The sequence below is a fragment of the Caretta caretta genome, chromosome 3 (assembly GCF_965140235.1).
Source record: "Caretta caretta isolate rCarCar2 chromosome 3, rCarCar1.hap1, whole genome shotgun sequence".
Classification (NCBI taxonomy): domain Eukaryota; kingdom Metazoa; phylum Chordata; order Testudines; family Cheloniidae; genus Caretta; species Caretta caretta.
Genome location: NC_134208.1, coordinates 187,126,930 through 187,144,681, shown reverse-complemented (window position 1 = coordinate 187,144,681; position 17,752 = coordinate 187,126,930). Strand labels below are relative to the sequence as shown.

The 17,752-nt window shown below is 44.9% G+C and overlaps 1 protein-coding gene across 1 annotated transcript in view; it reads right to left on the bottom strand.

Annotated features, from left to right (window-relative positions):
- Positions 1–17,752, bottom strand: part of CFAP36 (cilia and flagella associated protein 36) — a 99,173-nt gene that overhangs the window by 57,266 nt on the left and 24,155 nt on the right. Inside the window, 2 exon segments of the mRNA XM_048842840.2 lie at positions 13,218–13,305; positions 16,756–16,870. Of these exon segments, the coding sequence (XP_048698797.1) occupies positions 13,218–13,305; positions 16,756–16,870 (203 nt within the window).

The window sequence follows — 17,752 nt, the reverse complement described above, 5'->3', positions numbered from 1 at the left end:
AAACATTTCACCAGTAGGTTTTTTTTTTTCTCCCTTTTCCTTTCTCCGCTAGAACTTTTTCAATCCTGTCTCGTTTGGAGTTTACTTTTTGTAATTCTTCAGAGTAAAAAGATCCAGTAACTGTCTCACCCTCATAATCTTTTAATCGGTATACAGGTCTCTGGCCCTGGTTAAGGCTTCATCCACTATGAATACCTCATCAGTAAACATCTGTTCATAACCTTTTTCAAAAGCTCCTTTGGTTTTAGATAGTCTCATGTGGTCGCCTTTTCTAAAAGGGGCAACAACCGGTTTTATTTTAAAACCATCTCCATAAATCATTTTCCATACCTTCAGAGACTCTGAAAGGTTAACATCAGCGAGTCTGGTATGCATAGTTCTGTGAAAGCTCTGGTTGTAACTCTTTATAGTCAGGTAACACATCAATGTAGCGAGAGGTGTTATGGGCTGTAAAATATCTCCACATCATAGTTTTTAAAGTTCTGTTAAATCTCTCCACAACTCCTGCTTTGACTTCATTATTAGTAACAAAATGGTGAACGCCAAGCCGCTTTAACGATCTGCTTAAAGGTTTGTTTAAAAATTCTTTTCCCCGAATCGGTTTGTAATTTTTGAGGCACGCGCCCTTCGCTAAAAATAGCTTTAAAGGCCTTGGATACCTCACCACTCGTCTTGTCTCTTAGGCCTAAGGCCCAGGCATATTTGGATAGAATGTCTATCACGGTTAACATGTACTTAAAACTGCTGTTGTGTTTGGAGAACCGGTGCATATCCACCAAATCTGCCTGCCATTGTACATCCACATCAGAAACAATGGTCTTGTTTCTTTTAAAACATATTCGAGCCAGTTTGTGTAAAGTGTAAGCACCCTGTTCTGAAAGCCAAGCTGTTACCTGTCTTCTATTTAAAGTTTTACTATGCTTTTTGGCCACTTGAAAAAGAGAGTTCACCCCACCGAAGCTCCCAACTTCCCCGGGGGTGTAATATATTTTCTTTAACAGAGCCGTCTGTGGAGACATGACTGTTATTGGTACCATCTTTTATTAACACAAGTATGGAGAGGGACACATTCATATTAACACATTAAATAAGTTTTATTAATCCCCTGGTTTAACACAACCTTTTACAGCCGCCTGTAAAAATGGACCCCATGACTCCTAACATGAAGGAGTCTGTGCTGCTTCATTCTTCCATTTTGTCCTTTTCCTCTTGAGAGCTGTGTCTAAGACATGAGTAAAAACAGCTGATGCACTATACATTTACTCCCACAGGGCTACCGGTATGTGTAAGTTCTCAAAGGCCTCTGGAACGGCATCGTCGAGCTGTTGAGAGATTTTTAGAAAAGAAACAGTGTAAGCACCCCACTGCTTGTTTTTTGATTTACACAATCCCGGGTCAGTTCCTCACCCCATTACACGCCCCCCATACCGGACCATCACTTCTTAACCATTTATTTACCTGAGCCACATCTTTTCTGTTCACCTTGTCCACCGGTAACTCCCCCAAGCCATGATCACCTTCCACCTCTAGGGTGGTGGACAACAAGAGGCCATTACGCTCATCAGGGTGCCTCACGAGGGTTTGGGTTTCGCGGTCGGTTCCTGCCGTATCCATCAACGTTTGAGTCAAAGGTCCTCCTCAGAACTCTCGCTGATGTAGCACTTTCTCCACAGAAGTCCAAAGGTGCTCGGGGCTAAAACAAAGTCCGAAGTTCTCACGGGGGTGGTGAAGGAGTCCATGTTTCCATGATTTCTAAAACATGCGTTCTTGGTAAAAGATAGCCTCTTATGCCCGGCACTGGGACTTATGGGGTGATGGTACTGCGCTCTGAATGGCAGATGGGTCACACGACCCTCTTCTGGGTGGTTCACCCCATCCCAGAACCTGCCCTATTTTCGTCAAATCTGCTCTCGGGGCAGTCCTATGCGGCCGAAACTCCTCCTGATTGGTAGAGGGATGTGGGAGGAGTTCTTAGAGGGGTCACATGAATCATTTCGGGACAGGTCACCCTGCCCCAGAACTCCCCCCAATTGGTCAAATCTCCACTCGGGGCGGTCCTGTCGGGACAAAACCCCTCCTGATTGGTAGAGGGAGAAGTTGTCAGAGGGGTCACATGACACACCTTGCTTCCGGTCATGTGCCCGCCTTGACCCCGGAAGTAATACCCCCATGGGGCGGGACTTCCGGTGACAGGTGGGCAGGGTTTAAGGGGTCAAGGGCAGTGCTAGGGTTTGATTGACGGTGCAGCTGTCCTGCATATTAAAGTGGTTCATATTGATTTAGCACTGCTTAAACACTCAAGGGACAATCTCCGGATAACAGTGATAAGCCTCCAAAGCCTCCAAAATCTTTGATGACTTCAATTAAAAGCAGGGGTCGGCAACCTTCAGCATGCAGCCCATCAGGGTAATCTGTTGGCAGGCCATGAGATATTTTGTTTACGTTGACCGTCCGCAGGCGCGGCCCCCCCACAGCTCCCACTGCCTGGGAACGGCAAACCGCGGCCATTGGGAGTTGCGGGGGGCCATGCCTGCGGACGGTCAATGTAAACAAAAAGTCTCGTGGCCCGCCAGCAGATTACCCTGATGAGCCGCGTGCTGAAGGTTGCCAACCACTGATTAAAAGGGTACTCTCAATAGAAATATAGAACTATGACAGACAGACAGACATCCTGAGAAAGTATAGGCCCCATTATCCTCTGTGCAGGACTAATATGCATAAGAGAGTTTCCTGGGAATTCCTCCTTTGGGTGGTAGATTCCCCCAACATATTACCCATACAAGAAGATGGGGGTTCCACTCCTTTTAGTCACAGATAACCAGAGATCCACACAAAAGACAAGGGGCCTCTCAAAAAATATACATTGCCTTTTGCCTCCATCTGCTTTTGGGCACTATCTGCTCTCTTTTATGATCATGGATGCCCTTCACCACTCTCTGAAGGGCAGAAGGTAGGGAGTTTCCACAGCAGAGAGGGGAAACATCCTATAGTAATACTGCCTCAGACTAGTTGTGCTGGGTTTTTTTGATCCAGTTGCTTGCCACTTTTTTTTTTTTTGAGGGGGTGTGATCTAGAGGAGCCATACCTGCTCTCCCATACCAACTCAACTGAGCTGGAGCTCTGCAAGAGCCCCTGCACAGGAGCTACAATAAGAAGTTGTGGGAAAGAGGAAAGCATGGTGCAAAAACAGAACTCACCCCATCTAAGGGAGCAGTAGCCCATCCAAACATGGACACAGAGGAGCACAATATTCTGTCGATGCAAAGGAGCCATAACCCCGTTCTAACAAGGCAGCTGAGAATTGTCCTAATCATTGGGCTACTGTTAAGGGACTGCCCAGAAGAAGAGGGCATAACAAGAGTGCTCCTATATTCTGGCAATCCCTTGACGTTGGAAGATGCCATTACTAGGTAGTGCAAGTTAAAACATCCCTGACACCTGGCTCAGGAGGCTGGGATGGGATGGGAACAGGGAGGAATATTCAAGTGGCATACCATTTGGTACCGTTAAAGTAGATTAGCCAGAGCTGAGGATTCAACCCTTAGCCTCTAGACACATCTATGGGTTTTTTTCCCCACTAGCAACTAGTATTTACATCCTCTCATGATTAGGCCTTTAACAAGGAAGAACAGTTACTTATTCTGCAATAACTGTGATTTTTCGAGATGTAGTGAGTGTGGATCCTGCTGTAGGTGCACATGCACCTGAACTTGAAATCCTTTGCACAGTAGTGTCTAGTGGGGCCGCACGTGTGTCCTGTGCCTCCTCATGCTCATGGATGAATGCATAAAGGGCAGCATGGTCCCAGCCTCGCCTCAGTTCCCTTGCAACTCAAAGCCCATCATAGGGGAGGACTTCAAAAACAGGAGAAAGGAGGGCAGGTAGTCGGATCCATACTGAGTAAAACATTTTGAAGAACCATAATTATTGTACGTAAATAACTGTTCTTTCATTGAGTACGTGTCAGTGTGGATTCCACTGTAGGCGACCAACAAGCAGTATCCTCCTCAGGAGGTGGGCAGAAGTGTCAGCAGCATCAGTCGAATAGAGATGGAAGTTCAGCTCTCCTGAACTTTGCATCTGATCTAGCAGCCAAGCCCAGTGCGTCATGTTTTGGGGTAGGGAAATGGGCACTCATGCCCCATCATTTCACTATGACTGCCTTTAGCCTCTCAGCTGCGTGGCCTAGTGGCCAGAGTTAATATGGCTGCCCTTAACCTCAGAGCTGCGCGGCCCAAAGACCGGAGTCAACGTGGCTGCCCTTTGCCACAGGGCTGTGTGACCTAGTGCCCAGTCAATATGGCTTGGATGGGGAGGGGGCCCTGGCCTGCAGTCTGGACAGAGCAATAATCAGTCTAGGAAGATCAGCTCTCTGGCAGGGTAGATGGCAAACTGTCAATTGTCCCAGCTCTGGTGGACAGCCGACAAATGCAGGCATCTTGGCCTCAGATGGGGGAACTGCCACCCAAGGCAGGGGGATGCGGGCCCATCTGACTTCACCACATCCAAGCCCACGGCCCTGATCGTGGTGAGTGGGTTCACCACTGAGTCAGTGGCAGGGTGTGACCGAAACACACTGACTCCTGTGGAGACAATGGCTAGTCCCCCCACCCCCGGCTACTTGCTATCATGATTCCTGTCATCCATGGTCTGAGTGTCAGTGTCTCTGGTCTCCACAGGGTGCACTGCTCCCAGCAACAGCAACTTCCCTGGGGCATCCACCAATGCTTGGGTGTCAGTCTGAGGCTCGGCACCTCTGGCTCCTGTGGTCCAGGATTCCTGCTGCTCCTTAGCTGGAGCTGATGAGATGCATCCTTCCTCCTCAGCTGACAGCCCTGACTGAGCTGGGCTGCTCCCTTTTATACTGCAGCAGCAGTTGGAGCATGCCCAGCAGGGGTGAGGGGGTGTGGCTTCCACTGCCAAGAGTGCTGCCTTAACCCCTTCATCTCCAGGGTAGGGCCTGTATACCCTGTCACAAGCAGCTATAAAGATTTTGGATATTCTTATGTTATGGAAGCCTGTGGATGCCACTTGATCTCTGGTGGAAAGAGCTTTAATAGTTGGCAGGTGTCAAATATAAAGGGAAGGGTAACCACCTTTCTGTATACAGTGCTATAAAATCCCTCCTGGCCAGAGGCAAAACCCTTTCACCTGTAAAGGGTTAAGAAGCTAAGGTACCCTCGCTGGCAACTGACCCAAAATGACCAATGAGGGGACAAGATACTTTCAAAGCTGGAGGGGGAGGAACAAAGGATCTGTCTGTGTGATGCTTTTGCCGGGAACAGATCAGGAATGCGGCCTTACAACTCCTGTTAAGTTAGTAAGTAATGTAGCTAGAACATGCGTTAGATTTCCTTTTGTTTAATGGCTGGTAAAATAAGCTGTGCTGGATGGAATGTATATTCCTGTTTTTGTGTCTTTTTGTAACTTAAAGTTTTGCCTGGAGGGATTCTCTATGTTTTGAATCTGATTACCCTGTAAGTTATTTACCATCCTGATTTTACAGAGGTGATTCTTTTACCTTTTCTTTAATTAAAATTCTTCTTTTAAGAACCTGATTGACTTTTCATTGTTCTTAAGATTCAAGGGTTTGGGTCTCTGTTCACCTGTACCAATTGGTGAGGATTCTTATCAAGCCTTCCCCAGGAAAGGGGGTGTAGGGCTTGGGGGGATATTTTGGGGGAAGACGTCTCCAAGTGGTCTCTTTCCCTGTTCTTTGTTTGAAACGCTTGGTGGTGGCAGCATACGGTTCAAGGACAAGGCAAAGTTTGTACCTTGGGGAAGTTTTTAACCTAAGCTGGTAAGAATAAGCTTAGGGGGTCTTTCATGCAGGTCCCCACATCTGTACTCTAAAGTTCAGAGTGGGGAAGGAACCCTGACAGTAGGAAAGATGTATCTTCTAATCGTCGGGTTCTATGATTCTGTAGGTGACAGTACCGCTCTACTCAGCACTCGTTAGGTCTCAGCTGGAGTATTGTGTCCAATTTTGGTCACCGCTGTACAGAAAGGATGTAGAGAAATTGGAAAGGATCCAAAGGCAAGCGACAAAGCTGATCAGAAGAACAGAATGCAAGTCTTGTGAGCAAAGGCTGAAGGAACTGGGTATGTTTAGTTTGGGTAAGAGGAAATTAAGGGACGACATGATAGCAGTCTTCAAATACTTGAAACACTGCCATAAAAAGACAGAGAAAATATAGCAGATTTAAATTAAATCTCAGGTAAAACTTCTTAACTGGGCAATGGAACAAACTGCCTCGGGAGGTTGTGGAAGCTTCTTCACTGGAGGTTTTCAAAAGGAGGCTGCATAGCCATCTGTCTCAGATGGTTTAGACACAACAAATCCTACATCTTTGCAGGGGGTTAAACCAGATGACCCTTGCGGTCCCTTCTACCTTTGTGGTTCTATGATTCTATCAGTCAGCTGGTAGCACACTGAGATATAATGCATTATCCACTTTGAAAGTACTTGAGAAGAAATGTCTTGACTTCTGGACTGGCCAGTTATAACCACAAATAGACATGGTGGCATTCTGAAGATTTCGTCCTATCAGTATAGTATCAAAGAGCCCTGGAATTGTCCAAGGTGCGGAGCTTCTTCTCCCATTACACAGAATGTGCTTTTGGGGAAAAAAAAGTACACACAAGTTGATTGATACAAATGGAATTCCAAAACCATCTTGTGGAGGAGTTTTGTATGAAATCTCAAAACCACTTTCTCTCTGTGAAACAAAGTACACGGGGGTTCTACCATGAGCACTTGGAGGTTGCTGACCCTTCTTGTTGCACTGATGGTGACCAGGAATACCATTCTGAAGATAAGATGGTGGATGAAGCACTCTGAGACGGGCTCAAAGGCAGGCTCCATAAACCAAAGAAGAATAGCACTGAGATCCCATGCTGGAGCAGGGTCCTTGATCCGTTAGTAAATATGCATAAAGTCCTTAAAAGACCTTGGATACCATCAGATGAGGTTGACAGCAACTGTATTAGTGGATATGCTAATACTGCCACCAGATGGACCTGATCAAACTGAAAGAAAATCCAGAATGCTTTAACTGAAGCAAGTGGTCCAGACTCCAGGCCAAACTGGGCCACCCACATAGAGAATCTAGTCCACTTAGAAGAGGATGTTCCTTGTAGACAATTTCCTGCTCCTGAGCCAGGATCTCCCAAACAAGTGAAGAGCAGTCCTTTTCCATGGCACTCAGTCAGCCAACATTCAGGATGTCAGTTGCACATTTTAGAGGCTGGGAGAAATAGTTGGCTCTAATCCTGAGACAGTAGATCAGGTGTTCTGGTCATACAGACATCCATAGGTGGTCAGTCAGAATTGCCTTAACCAGTAGGGGGCTATGAAAATGAGTTTCACCTCGTCTCATCTTGCTTTGGCAATCATCCTAGGGAACAGTGGGAAAGCGTGAAGGAGAATTTGGTTCCACTGTAGAAGTCAGAGGTCTGGTGAAGATCCAAGGGTCATGCTTCCTCTGGAACAGAAGTTCAGTCACTTGGAATTGTACTAGGTAGTGAACAGGACAATCAGCAGATTGCCCCATTAGCAAAATACTAAGTCAAGGATGGATTTCAGTAGTGACCACCTGTGACTGGTGATGGACTGTCTGTTTAGGAAGCCAGCCAGGCCATTGCTGTTTCCTGGAATGTGTAGGGCCACTGGAGTTACGCTGCCCCCTAAAATGATCGCTTCTTTGCACAGGGCAGAAGAGCATGCTCCTCTTTGCTTGTTTATTTGGTGGATAGTGGACATATTGTCTGTCAGTATCTGCACAAAGGTTTGCAGGACCAGGATTAATACCATGCATGCCAGTTTGATGAACTCTAATTTGTTTATATATAGTTTCCTATCTTTCAAGTGAAGGTCCCTTGAATTTGCGGGTGGTTCAAGTGGGCTACCCTATATCAGATGCATCTGTGACAAATGTTCTCGATGGTGACAGGGTCATGAATGAATGACAATTCAGCATGAGTGTCAATTTCACTGAGTAGCTGCTGTGGATCAGAGAGCAAATTTCCTGTTGCAAACACTATCTTGCTGTGTTTCCAAAATGAAAAATGTCAAAACCCCTGGTTCATGAGAAATTTTTACAAAATTTGGTTTTAGTCCTATTTAGACTGAAATCAAATTTCAAAATGTCAAAATTTCCTGTAAAGCAGAAATTCTGAATTTCAACCAGCTCTAGCAACAAAGCCCCTTCTGTTTGTAAAAGGCTTTCATGAGAAGGGCTCCTGAAAAGGGATAGGGAAGAGAGGCAAGTAGGGAGTGAGGAAGTCAACTGAATGGTGCAGCGGTGAGTAATTTTCAAGTGAGGCAGTTTTCAAGTATAACCTGTGGAGTGGTCTTGGTATGGCTTTTGACCATTTAATCAAACCTGCTGTCCCTGGAAGGGAGGCTGGTGCAAGATGGAGGAGGAAAACAACAGGCAATTCCACAAGTATCAGTGTTGCTTTCTAGGTGAATACTTGGGCTGGCGACTGTGACAGAACAATAGCATTCTCTGCCTCGGGGGTAGAAAGGTTCATGATACGGTCCCAGAGTGTAAATGCCCAGGGGTCTGAGAGCTACCTTGGAATCTCTGAGGGAATGTCACACTTCATCTGTTCTTGTACTAAATAGATCCATACCTTCAATACCTCAGTCCCTGGAAAAATCATGGAGCAGGTCCTCAAAGAATCAATCCTGAAGCACTTGCATGAGAGGAAAGTGATCAGGAACAGCCAGCTTGGTTCACCTCGGGAAGGTCATGCCTGACTAATCTAATCGCCTTTTATGATGAGATTACTGGTTCTGTGGATGAAGGGAAAGCAGTGGATATATTGTTTCTTGACTTTAGCAAAGCTTTTGACACGGTCTCCCACAGTATTCTTGTCAGCAAGTTAAGGAAGTATGGGCTGGATGAATGCACTATAAGGTGGGTAGAAAGCTGGCTAGATTGTCGGGCTCAGTGGGTAGTGATCAATGGCTCCATGTCTAGTTGGCAGCCGGTATCAAGTGGAGTGCCCCAAGGGTCGGTCCTGGGGCCGGTTTTGTTCAATATCTTCATAAATGATCTGGAGGATGGTGTGGATTGCACTCTCAGCAAATTTGCGGATGATACTAAACTGGGAGGAGTGGTAGATACGCTGGAGGGGAGGAATAGGATACAGAAGGACCTAGACAAATTGGAGGATTGGGCCAAAAGAAATCTGATGAGGTTCAATAAGGATAAGTGCAGGTCCTGCACTTAGGACGGAAGAACCCAATGTACAGTTACAGACTAGGGACCGAATGGCTAGGCAGCAGTTCTGCGGAAAAGGACCTAGGGGTGACAGTGGACGAGAAGCTGGATATAAGTCAGCAGTGTGCCCTTGTTGCCAAGAAGGCCAATGGCATTTTGGGATGTATAAGTAGGGGCATAGCGAGCAGATCGAGGGACGTGATCGTTCCCCTCTATTCGACATTGGTGAGGCCTCATCTGGAGTACTGTGTCCAGTTTTGGGCCCCACACTTCAAGAAGGATGTGGATAAATTGGAGAGAGTCCAGCGAAGGGCAACAAAAATGATTAGGGGTCTGGAACACATGACTTATGAGGAGAGGCTGAGGGAGCTGGGATTGTTTAGCCTGCAGAAGAGAAGAATGAGGGGGGATTTGATAGCTGCTTTCAACTACCTGAAAGGGGGTTCCAAAGAGGATGGCTCTAGACTGTTCTCAATGGTAGCAGATGACAGAACGAGGAGTAATGGTCTCAAGTTGCAGTGGGGGAGGTTTAGATTGGATATTAGGAAAAACTTTTTCACTAAGAGGGTGGTGAAACACTGGAATGCGTTACCTAGGGAGGTGGTAGAATCTCCTTCCTTAGAGGTTTTTAAGGTCAGGCTTGACAAAGCCCTGGCTGGGATGATTTAACTGGGAATTGGTCCTGCTTCGAGCAGGGGGTTGGACTAGATGACCTTCTGGGGTCCCTTCCAACCCTGATATTCTATGATTCTATGATTCTATGATTCAATGGGTAAGTCCCCAGTTATGGCTTGGACTTCTCTTGGTATCCCGGACACCTAAAGCCAGAAGGCACAGCGCATGGTGATTGCCGTGGCCATCAAGTGAATGACTGTATCAGATTCAAGTACTGCCCCTGGTAGCGCAGTTCTAGCTACCATTTGGTCCTCTTTGATTATGTTGTTCAGGTCCTCCCTGCCATCTTGTGGGAGTCAAGACAGGAAGGGGATCACCCTCTCCCACATCAGGAAGTTGTATTTCGTGAACAGTACATGATAGATCATGATGTGAAACTGGTGGGATGTGCTGAGCAGTAGGCCTTTAGGCTGAAAATGTCCAGCTTCTTGGGGTCCTTGTCTTTGGGAGTTTCTTTGTTTGATCTGCTTTTCTCCTGAATGATGGAGACAATGAGCAAACCTGGTGTTGAATGTGTGTAGAATCACTCAAAGCCTTTGGGTGGACCCTGTTACTGTTTTTTCACCTGCTCTGAAGTCAAGGGAAGCAAGGCCAGGGTGTGCCACCCCCACTTTGCTGTATTTTGGGTTCTCTCATTGATCAGGAGAGCAATTCTTGAAGGCACTAAGGATGTCAAACAACTTGAATCACCTTTGTTTCAAAGTCCCTTGTATCCACTATCCTCGATGATACCTTCTGAAATGCCCTGAAGTCACTGATGGTCGGTGTTGGGGCCACAGTGACTGCTTCATCTCAGGACAAGGAAGATCTCTTCAGTGGGGAGGACAGTTGGAGTGTGTCTCTTGCTAGTTCTTCCACCCTTGGATATCCCTCCAGTTCTAGTGAGGGTACTCTTGCCAGAGATGCCAATGGTGGTGAAGATCTCCTCTTTGCCAAGACATTAGAAGAGATCCCATTCCAAAATCTGAGAGGACAGACCCCAGTACAGCCAGCACAACTTTGGTGGTGGGTTATATTGGTACTGGCCTGACCAAGGAGGGCCCATTGGTTGCCGGTTCTGCACTGAAACTCGGTACTACATACCTTCAGGGTACCTTTGCTGGTATTTTCAATCTTGTCTTTCAGGCACTGGTACCCTACTCAAGTAAGGGAAGAAGGAATGGCCCCTTCATGGGGAGGAGAGGTAACTATCTAGGGATGGTACTGCCAATGCATGTGGTTCCAGCTCTGATGGTAGCGGTTCCAGGGCTGATGTGTGTGTTGTGTTCAGTACTGAGAGGAGCAGCAAGGGGGGCTGGTCAAAGACATATCTTGGGACCAGGAATGGTTCTGGCTCTGGGGCCAGTGCCAGAGATCTCAATGTGGAAGTCGATACCAGTGGGCCTACCACCCATGTGCTCAGTCACTGCCAATCTCCTGGCACTGTATTTCATTGATGCTTATTATTTTGAGGGCTTCTTTCCTGGTCTAGAGTCCTCTCTGAGGGACAGATATGTTATCTGCTCAGAGCTGCATTTGAATTTGACGGGGGGAACCTTTTCACTGCAGAGGGTGAAGCTGGGTTTCTTTATCTTGGAGTTGGTGCTGAAACAGTCCAAGCCGACACAGTCCACACCAAGGCCTTTGGTGCCAAGCTAGATGTGGTCAGTTTGGGGAGTGCCAATGCTGATGGTTTGGGCACCTTTTTATTTTCCCTTCCTTGCTAGAACCATGGATGTGGTGCTGTCAAGGTTCCTTCCCCACTCTGAACTCTAGGGTACAGATGTGGGGACCCGCATGAAAGACCCCCTAAGCTTATTTTTACCAGCTTAGGTTAAAACTTCCCCAACGTACAAACTATTTTACCTTTTGTCCCTGGACTTTATTGCTGCCACCACCAAGCGTCTAAACAAATATAACAGGGAAAGAGCCCACTTGGAAACTTCTTTCCCCCTAAAATCCCCCCAAGCCCTACATCCCCTTTCCTTGGGAAGGCTTGATAAAAATCCTCACTAATTTGCATAGGTGAACACAGACCCAAACCCTTGGATCTTAAGAACAATGAAAAAAAACAATCAGGTTCTTAAAAGAAGAATTTTAATTAAAGAAAAAGTAAAAGAATCACCTCTGTAAAATCAGGATGGTAAATACCTTACAGGGTAATCAGATTCAAAACATAGAGAATCCCTCTAGGCAAAACCTTAAGTTACAAAAAGACACAAAAACAGGAATATACATTCCATTCAGCATAACTTATTTTATCAGCCATTTAAACTAAACAGAATCTAATGTATATCTAACTAGATTGCTTACTGACTTTTTACAGGAGTTCTGACCTGCATTCCTGCTCTGGTCCCGGCAAAAGCAACACAGACAGTGTCCCCCCCCCCCCCCCCCCCCCGAGCTTTGAAAGTATCTTGTCTCCTCATTGGTCATTTCGGTCAGGTGCCAGCGAGATTGTCTTAGTTTCTTAACCCTTTACAGGTGAAAGAGGTTTTCCTCTGGCCAGGAGGGATTTAAAGGTGTTTACCCTTCCCTTTATACTTATGACAGGTGCCCAGTAGCCAGGGTACTCACCAAAGACAATCTCCTTGGTTCCTGTATGAAGGATGTCTCCACTCCTGGATCTAAAGCTACCTTCATGAATTGCTCCAAGAGGTACAGTTTGAAATTCACATCTCAAGATTTCAGGGTATAGGATGAAAAGGAACAGCAGTCACACTTGTTGGGGATGTGTGCTTCCCCAAGACAGAACAGACATCTGCTGTGTTCATTGATGATGGGTATAACCTAATAGCAGGAAGAACAAGGCTTAAATTCAGTGGACTTTGATTCCACCTTAGCCAGTGGCGGGCGCAAAACATCTCACCCAGCTGTATGGAGGGGGAAATCTCTCTTCTGTCTTGCCTAACTGCTTTCTTCTTTCTTTTTTGGAATGGAAACACACAACAAAAAATCAAATGAAGAAATTAATAAAACAAAGGGAAGAAGAGTTTCTTCACTGGAGAAGAGTTCTGAAATTCAGAAGCAGGTCAGATACAGTCCAGGTTGTCTCTCACTGCCAGAGGTGGTAAACAGGAAATAAGGGAGGATTGGGGACACTTTGCCCTGTATGCCTATTTATGGGAGCACAAGGAGGCATGCTGGACATGGTTGTACAAAAGATTCCAAGCTTGCACACATGTACACTTATAGTAGGATCCACACTGACACATGTTGAAGAAGAATATTTATGCCACCTAGAAAATGAAGGAAGCACCCAAGTAAAATGCAGCAGAATATCCATGTATATCTACTTCCATCAATATTAAGTAGGAGACCACTTCTTGTTACCTAAGAACCTCTCTGAGTATTTTCATTTCTTGTTGTTCAATTTCAGTGAACACATCAGAACCATCTGTCAAACAGTCAGGTAGCACACCTATAAAAAAAAACACAGCAAAAATGCATGTATTGCTCTAAATAAAATGGATTCTTACTCCACTTTGCATGCATTCTTCAACCAGAGAGAGAACAGTAGGGGGATATCACTTAACTGTAATTCTGCATCTCAGAAGATATGTTTCCAAAAAGATTCTAAACTTTTGGGTATTAACTTCCCAGTATGAGATTGGCAGAACTCTCAAAGCTCTAAAGGACTGGTCCCCAAGGACAGATGTAGCTGGTAGAGGATGAGCCAGGCTCTCCATTATTCTGTGCCATTTCCCACAGGCTATAAATACTGCTGCCTCAACAACCATTCCAACCAGTTCCGAAGCTCCCAAGTGACAAGCCTATCCAAGTAAAAAATTTTCTCACAGACTAAGAACTATTACAGTAGAAAAAAAATCCAGCACAAAAAGACCAAACCCCAAACTCTGAAGGAAGAAGATTGGTGGATGAATGGGAATCATATCAGAAAGATCTTGAGAGAAGCACAATTACAGGTACAGTAACTCCTTGCTTAACGTTGTAGTTATGTTCCTGAAAAATGCTACTTTAAGCGAAACAATGTTAAGCGAATCCAATTTCCCCATAAGAATTAATGTAAATAGGGGGAGGAGGGTAGGTTCCAGGGAATTTTTTTTGGCAAAAGACTACACACACACACACACACAGTATAAGTTTTAAACAAACAATTTAATAATGTACACAGCAATGATGATTGTGAAGCTTGGTTGAGGTGGTGGAGTCAGGGTGAAAGAGGGTGGGATATTTCCCAGGGAATACCTTGCTGCTAAATGATGAACTAGCACACGGCTGAGCCCTCATGGGTTAACACATTGTTGTTAATGTAGCCTCACACTCTACAAGGCAGCATGAATGGAGGGAGGAGACACAGCATGGCAGAGAGAGACAGACACACATGGTGTGTGTGTGAGAGAGAGACAGAGAAGTGAAGACGAGATAAATCAGTCGCCAAGCCCTCTCCCATCAACTCCAGTACTCCACCGGAGCGCGAGGCACACGCGGACTTGACAGGGGAACGTCAGCAGTCGACTTACCACAGTGAAGACACTGTGGCAAGTAGATCTAAGTATGTCGACTTCAGCTACATTATTCACTGGGGGGGGGAATAGATCTAAGTTATTCACGTAGCTGAAGTTGCATAATTTAGATCGATCTCCCCCCCCAGTGTAGACCAGACTTGTGTGTGAGTGAGAGAGACAGAGACACACACCGTGTGAGAGAAAGAGACAGACACGCATTGCCCCTTTAAGTACACTGACTTTTTAAGTAGATCAGCAAGTTGAGACAGCAGCTGCTGCCAGCAAGCTCCCTCCTTCCTGAGCCGTTGTGTCCCCCCCTGCTCTGTGGAGATGAGGTACAGGAGCGGAGGGCGGGGGGGGGAGGGGGACAACCTGACATTAGCACCCATCTTTCCCTCCACCTCCCCGCACAGCAAGCAGGAGGCTCCCAGGAGCAGCTCCCAGGCAGAGGGCAGAAGCAGCACATGGCAGTTGGGGGAGGGACAGCTGAACTGCCCAGCAATTGATAGCCTGCTGGGTGGCTGCCGCACAGGGAACTTAGGGGAGATGATGGCTCTTTCTGCAAGCAGTGGACAAAATAGGTGGCTGCCAAACAATGTTATCAAGGAGCATTAAACGATCATGTTCTCTAATTGATCAGCAACATAACAACAAAACAACGTTAACCGGGACGACATTAAGTGAGGAGTTACTGTAAGTAATTTTCCCTCATCTAAAAGGTACTCAGATATTATGTTGATGAGTGGAATAAAACAGCCCATGAGGAAATTAGTAACTCTGTATTCAGTACATAGTTTGAATGATGTGCAGTAAATATGGCATGGGGCCACACAATGAATAATGATAAAAATAAATATTTAATAGCTACCTATTCAGTGAGCTCCTTCCACCCTGTGCACTGAGTGAGGAAAGGGTCCAGTGGAAAAAACAGTTTGTGATCATATAAAGACTATCATAATGCATACCCAGAAGGGGGCCAAATTAAGGTTGCGCAGACCTTAATTCTGGCATTTCCTAGCTTTTAAGTGCTTGACTTTGCAACCTTAATGTTGTTTTAATGGAATTTCTTGTATATTTTATATATGTGCATGTTCTTGTATATTATATATGTGTTTGAGTCTGTTATTATTCAAAAAGAAAATTGTAGGTATTTTTCCTTCTTTGTGGCCCCAATTCTGGGTTTCACCATGGCCCCTTTATGCTGGTTTTTAAAAGGAAACAGCTTACAGAAACAATGTGTCCAAACTGAGCATGTGTCCAGCCTACCCATTGGCTTGGGCACTCAGCTTCTAGTCTCTGGCTCTGACCCTTAGCTCTGCTCTTGACTACACCCCTGGGTGTCCTGTGGTCCTCATCCTTGACTCCACTCTAACCTCCAGGCTTGGCTACCCCCTTGGCAATTGGGTCTAATGGTCGGAGCCCACATCCCAGTCATGTCCATTAGATTATTACTTGTAACAACTATATACTTTATTTACACACACACACACTTTTGTTGTACAGACCAAAAAGGAAGAGGAAAATTGCAAAACCTCTAGATTTAGCAAGTTTCAAGCTTACTGTATGAAATACAAGAGTCGAAATCTCCAGACAATAGCATGCTGAAATTACTGCACATATATATGTATGCAGTCATTACAAGTCATAGATATGAATAGAGTGACTAAGTAATAACTCTCATATTTAACTCCTACAGTTTGAGATGCAGCACCTGAAAATGAGAGAGTAGTAATGGAAGTACACATCAAACTTACTGTACAGCCATTATATTCAAAACTGCTATACAGAATGAGGTAAATATTCCCCCATACTGAGGGCCTAGGACACCAATAAATTGGTATGGTTCCTCTGGGTAGAGAGTGGGGCTGGTGAGAAGATTTGAGTGTGCACACCCTACGCAGTGTAGAATACAGCTCCTTGTCCAGCTATACGTAGAGGTTTGGGGCAATGGTAAGGTTAGGTGTCAAACGGATCAGTTGCTATGAACATCCATCAGTCCTTGTCCTCCACTGAGCTGAGAAGCCAGCAACTTGAGAGCTGCTGCACTTTGGATCACAACTACATAGTGCCGAACTATAGTTATTTTTGTAATACCACCATTTAAATCATACAATCCTTAAACTGAAATTTGAATCCAAGTTTCATGGAAATAATCTAATAGGCTTTCAGATAAAGTTTTAGATACATTTTAAAAGGAATACAATTAGTTGTGGCTGACAGAACCAGTTGTAGACTCAGGGTGAAATCCTGGCCCCACTGAAATCAATGGAAGTTTTGCCATTGAATTCACTTGGGCCAGGATGTGACCTTAAGTATTTATGGATGGGTAGACCATAGAGTTATCCACAAAACAGCTGAAAAGATGCACTGAGAACTGAAATTTCTCATTTATTATTTCTTACCATTTCTTTCTTGAATGATTCTAATGGCTTGCAACTGCATTTCAATGTTTTTCTGTACCATCATTTCTTTAAATAATCTAAAATCTTCTGCTGCCAACACTGGTTGCAAAATGGCCTTTGGGGGGGAAAAAATCTGTAAATTAATTAAAAATCTTATAGAAATCAAAAACTGATAATTTCAGAATAGCTCAAACACGAAAAGCTCTGTATTATCACAGCAAGACAACATTTATATGTTGTGTCTACTTAGAATTTTTTTTTATGCCCTGAAATAAACAGCTATTGCTGACACAATGCCAAGAACGCTGGAAACAACAGGCAACTATCCAAGGATTCATAAGCATGGAAAACAAAGAGCTTATTCTTTTTAAAATCCATCACTGCCATATCTGATTTTCTGATTTTTAAATGCAGTTTATAAACTACGATATAGTAAAATTACTGTTGGTGGAATTCTGCAGCAAAAAATTAAAAATTCTGCAGCAAAAAATTAAAAATTCTATGCACAATATTTTAAAATTTTGCAAAATTCTGCATATTTTATTTTTTAAAATAACATAATATAATCACACCAGTTTCAATTATTTTTGGTCATTTATTCCAAAACACCTGTCAGCAAGAATGTTTGTAACAATACAGACAACAAAAAAAAAAGATTCAGGAAATGTTTTTTGACAAATAGATTTCTTATTAGGCTTATTAATACAGAACTCTGAGTAATAATTCATTTAAACTACAATACAGAACCGTATTTCCCGCACCCCTCAGAAGTAGTGCAAAGGCTTGGGAGAGTCAGGGGTAACAGAGGAGCTGAGGGAGAGGGAAGTAAATTGCTGGGAAGCCTGGGTGTGAACTTGGAGGGTTGTTAGGCATGGGTGGGAAAAGTATGAAACAGGTTTTTTTGGGGCGCGGGGAGGGATTGTTAGGGAGCTTCCCCCATGCAGACCCTGGCTGACTCCTAGCCTCTCCAATTCAATCAGGCACATCTGCCCCGTCC